Source organism: Salmo salar, chromosome ssa01, assembly GCF_905237065.1.
Source record: "Salmo salar chromosome ssa01, Ssal_v3.1, whole genome shotgun sequence".
In the NCBI taxonomy this organism is placed as follows: domain Eukaryota; kingdom Metazoa; phylum Chordata; class Actinopteri; order Salmoniformes; family Salmonidae; genus Salmo; species Salmo salar.
Window position 1 is genome coordinate 37,231,318 of NC_059442.1, and position 10,905 is coordinate 37,242,222.

The window sequence follows — 10,905 nt, forward strand, 5'->3', positions numbered from 1 at the left end:
TCCACACATTACTACAGAACATAACAGTCAAAATTCTGTAGACTTGTCTGTTATATAGTCATACAGATTCACAATACCGTAACACAGCAGCACCTCTAAACGACAAACAGCATTTTAAAGGCTGCCGGTAGGTTAGGTCCATAAAATGAATCCACAACCAGACCAATTTGATAATCAAATGTATGATCAAATAATATCGAATAATGATTCATTATCATTTATCAAGTTTATAAATAAATATAGACGGTTTTCTGTGACAACAGTTGTACAGATACTTTATCTTCATACCTCAATTAGCAAACGCTTCTAAGTTGCGTATAAACTGCAGGGTGAACTTGTTTTAATTTTACATTAAAACACATGCAGACAATAGTTTGAGGTTAATTTTATTTAAAGTCCCGATCAAACATTGAATTTTCATTGAATCAATTGAATCAAAATTCCTTTCTCCAATAAACAATAAGATTCCCTCTCTGGGATACGCCTGCTTTTTAAACCAAAAGCCCTTCTCTCCTCTACCGCTAGGGGGCTCTCTGCTCTCACAGATGTGCGCCGGTCTCCATCAGTTTTATAACGGACTTTTGCGGTATGTCTGCTTGCCTATCGTCTTATTTCCACACAACACAATTTATTTGTGCCCTAAAGTGAATAATAATGTGTTTACATCAACGGCGTGTTTATAAATATTTTGCAGTAGCCTATGTGTTGAGCAGCCCTGTCATTCTATTTAAACAAATCCATGCCTACACTCAATTTATTATAAAGATTAAACTAGTACTTTCAATAAATTATGGTTGTCAGTCTGAGATTAAATTGTAAGCGTTTTGTTTTAGGTGTGCATCTTTTTTTATACGTGAAACATAACATTGGAATTATTGATAGAATTCTACTTTTATGGCCGTAGTTGTGTTCTAAATCAAGGATGGGCAACTTTGGGGGCTTCAAAAAACCACACACTCAGTCAGGGCCGGCCCTAGACTTTTGGGGGCCCTAAGCCACATTTTGTTGATGATTACAAGTTTAGATAGCTAGACTAATTTACCAATCTAAAAAAATCTTAGCGGACATGAGCTAATTGAGTGACTGTTAGTAACCAGGTTTACATGCAACCTTTTTATGCCTGTAAAGTAGACTACATGTAGGATAAAAAACGTCAGGACAGACCTGATGGAAATTGAAAATTTGTGCCGATAAACTTTTCAAATGTAAAAAAAGATACTAAATAAACTAGACAAGGTAGGATCTCTTTATGTCTGTAAAATTAATTATATGAGAAATGCTTGGCTGCCTTTTGACAAATAAAAATAATCTCGCTATTTTGCCAATAATAATCTCATGTGGGCTATACGTTCTTGGTAAACTTTCCAAATATCGACAAAACTAAATATACTAGACAAGGTGGGATCTTTTTGTGTAGGTAAAAGGAATTCTGCAAGAAAGGGCGGTGTCAACTGTTTTATGCGCAAATATTGATATAATAACTCATATTGAAGTAAAACTTGAAGTCACACGATGACATGTTGTGTAGTCCTCCCATTACCATTTGGGAAAGCATACCGTTTATTAGGCTACAGATTAAATAAGTGGCTAGAGCACACGTGCCAATACCACACTCGCTATAGAAAGCTATAGAAAGCAACCTTTTTTGTGACAAAACCATCAGTAGAGTTGAAAATCCGACGGCATTTATTTCTTTTTTGCTACATGGGAATTGAACAGAAAAAGTTATTTTTATGTGCACTATGTCTTCACGCATAGACATTGACCCGCAACAAGTCAATTTGATGGAAACATCTCTGGTGTATAAATATTTTATTTATGCAGATTTTTGAATATTTGCATGAAAATCTGCCGCCAATTGGATGGAAACCTGACATAACAAGAGAAAAACTTCTGATGCACAACCAAATTGTACCTTGTGTATTCTACTATTCTAACTCTCAAAAGTAATTTGAGACCCCAATTGAGTTCCTAATACAGTACATACAGTATATTATATATATTAGGAACTCTGTTGGTGTCTCAACTTACTGTTGAGAGTTGAAATAGTATAATACATAAGGTTCAATTTCGAAATTATATGTGTGTGATATATATATATATATATATATATATTTATTTATTTTCGTTTTTGGAAATTGATCCACTGGCCTATAAAAAGGTTCGCTGTCAGTTGCCCATCCTTGTTCTTAACCATTATTATAGTTCTACCATTTGTTTAATGTAGGTTCCCTTATGGAAATACGGTTTCTATAGTATAAGAATAACGTTTTATTTAAAATAGGCCTATATTACTGTAAACCCAAGGCATTTTTAACTCTAATACTTCTAGTAAGTTGTACTCAAAGTCAATGAAAAGTAATTATTACTTAAAATGTTAGTACCACAAACTCAAAACTAAATGAGAAGTCACACCAACATTCTTTTTTTAAAGATATAACAGCATGCTCTACTGCAGGTAGATTTTTCTGGAATTGTTTTTAATATCTGTATTTTTGCATGTACATTTAGTGATTGATTGATTAAATGTTATACTACACAAAGATAAAACAATTCTAAACTAATCCAGTCATTTCATTTTTGCGCCTGTTACTGAAATGGGTGTTCCAGTTTTAGGCTATCCAACAGATGAACTACCTAACACTGGCTAGAATCCAATAGGAATTACACATCACTTTGCAAACCAGCATAATGTGATTTACAGATCCTGGTTGGTAGATTAATATATATATATTTCTTTTTAGGAAAGTTTGTGAAATTGTGCAACCCTACTTGTAGGCCTGATGTGGCTTGTAAACTATGACTTTCAGGCCACTGTGTAAGGCCTCATGATATATGCAATGGTTCAATTATAATGATAATATTTGCCTTAGGAACTCACTTGGTGAAGGCCACAGGAATGAAAATGAATTCAACAACTATGTCTCTGTTACAAATAAATACAGTCATGGGTGGTAACAATTGAATCGAAAAGGCAAGGCACACCGGGAAATTATTGGAGGCGTGGCTTAGTGGGGGCGGGAAATGTAAGAGTCCCTTACAAGTAAAATGCATTTGTATTACTCATGTGAAGCTAGTACTGCTCACTTCAGCTATTTAAGTTTCTTAACTTCATTTGTTTTAGGTAATCGGTTTCCTCAAAATGTTTGTGTAGCCAGAACGTATCCGGATTTACAGTGTAGGCAACCATTGTAAATCAGAGAGTAATAAAAGTATTTTATCATGCATTAGTCGCAAGAAATGCTACTTTCCTACTCTTGGCTATTAATCCTCAATAGAGATTTGCTGTGCATCAGGCCTGTGCATGGGTTATTGTAGTATGCTAGGTTAGAATGTAATATACTTATACACCTTATGATTCAGACTTGTATTATTCACTTTCAGTTGCACTCCCAAAAGTCATCATCATCATCAGTAGCTGCAGCATCTCCAACTGTGCTAAACCCTATGATTGTGTTTATTAAAACAAATGGCCTTCAAACATACACTCAACAAACGATTCGGCACCTAATTTGTAAAGTGTAGAATTTTCGGATGCTTGCACGTGCTTGCACACCACGGGCACAGCACATGACTATAATTGTCTTTCATCCTATATTTCAAATATATTTAAAGTATAGGCTACTACTGGTAGTTTTCTACTCATAGAAATGGCATTTATTCGTTACATTTATTAAATCATTTATTGGTGGAGTGCAAACTCATTTGCAAGAACAAAATAGAGGATATAAGTTGCGGAGATAATACCAGCCGCTCATGACCTTGTTTGTTAACTCGCTGAAAGAAAGCGTTGACAACCAGTCCATTCCTTTTAAGTGATGCGATAAGGCTGTTCAGGAGTATCACATTCTTTGTTCAACAGCTAGTCTCTGGGATAGTTGGACTCATGACCACCATGAGAATGCAAGACAAACCATCCGATTGCGCATAGATGAGATATGAGCGTTGCTAGTGCTTGTAGGCCTACACAGTTTACCTTTCTTTTGCAAACCGGTAATAATAGCAGCCAAAAGTATCCATGGTAGCCATTCGTCATAGCACTGTCTTGAATCATCCGTGACTAACCACAAGACGACATATTGGATATCATAACAACATAATGAAATGACCAAAATAGGCAAAATAACATGCTGTTTTTTGTTTCATTGTGTTGTTAAAGGAAAACGAACTATGACTGTTATACAACTATGGGTTATTTTTGGATATCTATGCGTATATGTAATCACTGTTTTAACATTTCTTAAAACACATGATGTTGGCTTGACATTTTTAACGAATGCCACTAATATTTACATGAGTGTGCATCAACAGTAGGTCGAGCCAAAAAAAGTCACCTTGTGGGAATTCACGAGGCTCTCTGTTTGTATCTCTCCTTCCTATCAGTTATTTCTCTCCTGTGCGCTTGTGCGCTCTCTGCTTGGTGAATGTGTGTGTGTGTGTGTGTGTGTGTGTTTGGGTGGGTGGGTGGGTGGGTGTGTGTGTGTGTGTGCGCGTGTGTGTCGCCCATCCTGACAAATATCAATATGAGTTTACCTAAACACAAATACAACAACACAAATAGACAGCTATACTATAATGACCTGGAGCTGGTCTGAGCTGAGCTATGTGAAAACCTATGATGTCCAACATTTAGGCGACTCGTTCTCGCAAGGCTGTTACGCACCTGGACTAAAGTAATACATTTGTGTTTGAATGTAATATTTCAGATGAAGTCAATGGAGGATGGGTTATGACCATTGACTCGAAGGTGCAAAGCTTGTTTCTTGGAGCGTTATGACTACTGGGGCCACATATTTGTAGGCTAAATATACCAACCAGTACAGTTCTCCCCTATCGATAAATTCCCACTATGACTGAGAACCCTTCGTTAACAAAAGTTGAAACCGTTTTTGTGTTTATAATCCCGGTAATAAAGGCTCACGCTTGCTCTCTAAATTGTAATATCCCTCGTTACCTTGTTACCCGTCATCGTGATTTACTATTATGGTGATAATTATTCTTATTATAGCCCTAGGTATTATGTAGTAGCCTACCACCAATATGAATACTAGGCCTATAGGCTACTATACTAGGCATACAACTATTAGCAGGAAAGCCTACTACAACTGCTAGGCGAGTTATAGTAAGCCGAACAATTCTACTAATAATGATATGTTTGTGATGTTTGCAACGCCGCATAGCCTATTGGATAAAATATATGGATTACTTCTCAAAACCGTAACTCCAAACCATTACGCACGAGCGCACGATGGAGATCTTGGGCTCCAAGTAGCGGTGGGCCGAGGGTTGGATTTACTTGATCTCTAGAAAGATGGATCGTAAACACACATCATTAATTATGAATTAAGTATCATCTTTAAATGCTACCTGAACATTTAATAAGGACCACCGTGCTACTGTGGAGATCTCCATATAAAAACCACAAATTAATGTCCATTCATTAACGTGTAATCTAATATCCACATTTTAATAGTAGGCTACTTATGCTTGAGACAAAGTAGTACCTCTCCTCGGTCGCTACATTTATGTGTCCCTCTTGTGTTTATTTCCATGGGAATGCACACAAACTTTTGAAGACGCAGAGATATGTTGAATCAGCAATCTGGAAATATCAAGAGCAGTGAAATGGATTAAGGTTAGCCATATGTGGTATATTTTCTTGGTATGATTTTTGTCCGAGAAAGAAAACCTTTGTTGATGGGGATGAGCCCATTCTGCGTTGCATTGGTGGATGTGTATCCTTGCGCACTTCAGCAACAGCTAAGAACTGCTCTGTGATTGGCTGGAAGGAGGGAGGACGCGTTAATACTTATGGTGCTGTGGTTGGCTCTCAACTGTAAAGGTTCAACCATTTTTTTGTTTACATCTTAGTGTCTGTGGCTCCATAATTAATTGTAGCTATCTGTCTCCTATCGATGTGCTGTAAAGAACATGAAATAGTTGTTTTTTATTAGCAGAGTTGCAGGCGTAAGAGATTGAGACCCAACTGTGCTGCTGCTTGTTGTCAATTTTACCTTGCGTGTGATGTTGGATATGGGAGAACGGAAAGAAGTGAAAATGATTCCTAAATCATCGTTCAGTATAAACAGTCTGGTGCCTGAAGCCGTCCAAAGTGACAACCACCACAGAACCGTCCACGAGGAAGAGGAGAAGATTCCTTTACCTACCCTGGTGCAGGACCCAAAGTCGGAGAACATTTGCACCAAAATCGAAAATTCGTCCAATGAAACGACTTGCACTGACGAGAAGGAAAAACAGGAAGAGAAGAAGGATAGCAAAGAGGGGGAGAGCGGTGGGAAAGATGGTGAAAAGAAAAACGGCAAGTACGAGAAACCACCATTTAGCTATAATGCTTTAATTATGATGGCTATTCGGCAGAGTCCGGAGAAACGACTAACTCTGAACGGTATTTACGAGTTCATTATGAAGAATTTCCCCTATTACCGGGAGAACAAGCAGGGTTGGCAGAATTCCATCAGGCATAACCTTAGCCTAAACAAATGTTTTGTTAAAGTCCCGCGGCACTATGATGACCCGGGTAAGGGGAACTACTGGATGCTTGACCCCTCGAGTGACGATGTGTTTATCGGTGGGACAACCGGCAAACTTCGCAGGAGATCGACCACATCCAGGGCAAAGTTGGCTTTTAAGCGAGGCGCTCGCCTTACTTCCACGGGGTTGACCTTTATGGATAGAGCCGGCTCTCTATATTGGCCAATGTCACCGTTTCTTTCGCTTCACCATCCGAGGGCCAGCAGCGCGTTGAGCTACAATGGGACATCATCGCCATACCCTAGTCATCCTATGTCCTACAGTACAATGTTGACTCAAAACAGTTTGGGGAACAACCATTCTTTCCCTTCTTCCAATGGCCTGAGTGTTGACAGACTTGTGAATGGAGACATTCCCTATGCCACTCATCACCTAACCGCGGCAGCGTTGGCGGCCTCTGTGCCATGTGGTCTATCGGTGCCCTGCTCCGGGACTTACTCTTTAAACCCATGTTCGTCCATAAACCTCCTTGCAGGACAGACAAGTTACTTTTTCCCCCATGTCCCCCATCCATCAATGACCTCCCAGAGCAGCACTTCGATGGCGGCCCGGGCTGCCTCCTCCTCCTCCTCCCCGCAGGCGCCCTCATCTCTACCCTGTGAGTCCTTAAGGTCTTCTCTACCAAGTTTCTCTTCTGGACTTTCTGGAGGACTTTCTGATTACTTCACACATCATAATCAAGGGTCAACTTCAAATCCACTTATACACTAACAAAACATCCCACGGGAGCAAGACTGTAAGTGAACATTTTACACCCATTTACATTGTAAAATATATAAAGAAAAGCGAAATTAAACAAAGAGAAAACAAAATGAAAGCAGCCCGAACTGAAGCCCAGGTATTTTTTATTAATATTCTGCATTTATTTCTCTGTACATAATGTAATGTGTCGGGGAGTTGTTTATTATTCCACTGTCAGCAACGTGCAATGTGATACGGGAAAAAAAACGAAGAGAAAACGTCGTTTTTGGACTGAGAGGCATTACCTTAGAATGTTGTATTTAAATAGTGTCTGCAGATTTGCCTAATTTTAATATTAAGAATCTTGTGATCTAATACCATCACATGAACCACCAGTCTCCATGTTTGCAGTATTATCACGTATCATGAGTGCGCTGGTGGAATATGATTGTTGCAAAGCAATTCAACACTAATTTTAATTGTTTCTTTTCAAATAAATGTGTTTTTAAAATGCAGAATAACCATACCAACCCATGGCTCTTTGTTATTTTGTCCTCTCCCATAATGAACAAAGTAGTAGGCTACATTATACTGACATTACATTTATATATAGGCTAATATTTTCACAATGTTATTATACTTTATAGACCAAAGAATGGGTTTAGAAAAAATACTCGAGAATTTCACTATTCAACACCAGAACAGATTCAGAAGGGGACAAAATGAACGAATGCCTTTTAACTTGTGTTGTGCATATTGTACTGTATGTGGTCACCACCTGGTCACATCCATTTTGTAATTAGTCAAATGTCAATATACCTATTGTAATTATAGGTTAACTTTGCGAACGTGTAACCCGTGTTGAGCAAATGCCTCATAAAAATATGGAGTGATTGTTTATGTCGTCTTTAAATTTCATGGTTGTGATATTGTGGTCTTATTCCCGTGTTTGTCGCTAAAACTGTTTATCGAACAAAATAAAATAATAGGTTACGTCCATATCTGATGAAAACGTTGTCTTTTTTTCCATTCGTATTACAATAGTAGTACGTTTCGGTTGTTGTGTTGTATGTGGTTGTTAATTGGATGGCTGCGCAGGCAACATTGTGCGGGTATAGGCCTTCTCGGTTCAGCGTTTGGCTTTGACAACCAACTGGCACAGAAATGTTTCAGCGTCCTTTGCCTCCCTTATTTAGACCACTTGGTACTTAGTATTTGTTAGTTAAAAACAAACCAGTCATACCCATGCTAAATAAACTACAACCACAAATTACAAATAGTGTTCTAAAGTGATGCGTTAAAGTTGACACATCTAGTAGTAGGCCTACATAATGCCGAGACTAATCACGGTCTCGTGCAGGCTGCTTAAGGTTTTGGATACGTTTTGAACGCTTTAACCGCTGTTGTTTGTGTGGTTTTGTATTTGGCCTCCTTCTTCCATCTCATATCTTCTATTTAATGAGTAATGATGTATTAGCTTCGGGGGCATGAATTGTTTAAAGGTGAAGTGTTATTGATTGCAATGCAGACTAGGTCCTACATGTTTTCCTAAAGGCACTGTGTTTTAATGTAGCCTACATAAATAATAAGGAAATGCATGACATGCCTACTACGACCTATGGAATAATTTCCACTTCCTGGTTTCTTTGTTTTTTTTAATTTTTTTATTCCAAATGATAGTAAGGCCTAATACAAATGAAACACAACAGAAGCGTCTAACTTTCAATACTGTGCGGTCAGTAATTTGTTCATTTCCTAAAGACCATCGTGTTAAATGAGTCTGAATGTAATGCAATAACCTTACTGCTTTTCACAATGGACTAGTGCAACTCAATATCTCCTCGCTAGATGTTATCGTTCAGATGTTAAATGGGGTGACCACTCAAAAGACAAAGACTGAATGAGGTAGGGTTAAATCTTGAAGAAATATATCTTCTTAAACTACGGAAATATATACGTGCTACTAGAAATAATAGGATACATTCGAAGCAGAAAATGTCGTTTCTCACCCATTTCTAAAATAGTATTTAGATGTATTCGTAGGTTAATAAGAAATTTAAAACAGCGAATTCTGTTAATATTCTTATTTCAAATTTAGGCTACGCCCACAGGGAATATAATAAAAGAAATTGCAACTGGCCAAATAATACTTGTTAGGTTTAAATTTAATATGACTATTATACTTATGATTATCACTATGATTATTATTTTTTATTTAACCTTTATTTAACTAGGCAAGTCAGTAGAGTACAGTATTTGTTTATATATCAATGTGCGAGTTTTTCGCTTGCCCCTGCCTTCAGTCTTCCTCCTGACTTTCAGCCACAACAATTAGTAATCAATATACCTGAACCATAGAGGACTCATATTTATGTATTATATTTAGAACAAAGCATCAACTGAAGGATTTCGTGCCAAGCGTTGGTCTTTTATGACTGGGTTGCTTTATGCTATACTGTGTGGATGATGTAACAGCTAATCAAGGCGGAAATATAGGCTATAGGTTACTGTCTGTCAGCAAAATAGTAGCTATTTTTAAAGTGAAGAACTTCAAGGGATTGGGTAAGGGCGTGGTTGTACCTCATAGTGATAGCATAGCGATTTGAGGACATCCTCCTGCCTTGTAATCTCCCCATTTAGGCTATGGTTCAACCCAGCCACCGGCTACTGAAGAGGCCTAGGGCTACTACAAAGCATATTACCACCGGAAGTGACAAAATCGATTACATATCTAGACCAAAATCTCGACCTTTAGGCCGTGTTAGACAAAATAAACATTTTGAAGTAACCCACATAGACCTATGCCCAATCAACTCAACAGCCTGCGACAAACACACATGTTTTTCTTCAAATTAATGATACCACTGATTTTAGAATAACGCCATATCACACGGAATGACATGGACCTCAAGACATAGAAACCCGCCGCTTAAGGTACTTAACAAACAGACATATTTACGAATATATGTCGACGCAGCCACGTATTGATAACAATTGACAGGGCATTTTTACGCACGTTTACGCACTGATGGGTATAGCGGGCATATCGTGTGTATTTGTTGTCCAATAAGACGCTGCATGCACCAAATCCTGCTTTACTGCATGCAACTAACAGCGTATGGCAGGGCACGTGCAGTTCACATACTTGATCCTAACCGGCTTCAGTATACACGTAGAGGAACAATCCTGAGGCTCAGCGCGCACCGGCCTCAACAGACAACTCTCTGACCACAAACATTAACGTCATCAACATGAACAACAAGAGCAACAACAGCCACTAATAATAATAATACTTACTTTAATTTAATTCATTCATTGCCTGTGTGTGTGAAGAAAGCTCGCATTGGCCATTGTCTGGAATACATTGTAGGTCTACGACTCGCAGATTGAGGGCGCTAGAATCTTTTCGAAGGCAAGAGCAGATATGATATATCATGCTTTGGGTGTCTTTTTTGATAGCCACCTTATCCCTGCATGGCTAACAATGCGTGCTGTGATGTGGAGAGAAGCGTTAGGGTTATGATAGGGAAGAGCAAGTGCAGGAAAATATATTTTCAGTTATTCTTTATCCCCTCCCAGTAATAAACAAAGTAGTAAGGTGCTGGTCAGAGGCGTTGATGTAAAAAGTCACAATAGGAAGTAAACATCTGTCCATTATATGTAGGCCTGTAA

General features: G+C 38.3%; 1 protein-coding gene across 1 annotated transcript; it reads left to right on the top strand.

Moving 5' to 3' along the window:
• The first annotated feature begins 5,831 nt into the window (after nucleotides 1–5,831).
• On the top strand, nucleotides 5,832–8,234 carry foxg1a (forkhead box G1a). Its single transcript, XM_014192712.2, has one exon. It carries the CDS (start codon nucleotides 6,025–6,027, stop codon nucleotides 7,261–7,263), a length of 1,239 nt encoding a protein of 412 aa, XP_014048187.1. The 5' UTR covers nucleotides 5,832–6,024; the 3' UTR covers nucleotides 7,264–8,234.
• The last annotated feature ends 2,671 nt before the right edge of the window (nucleotides 8,235–10,905 follow it).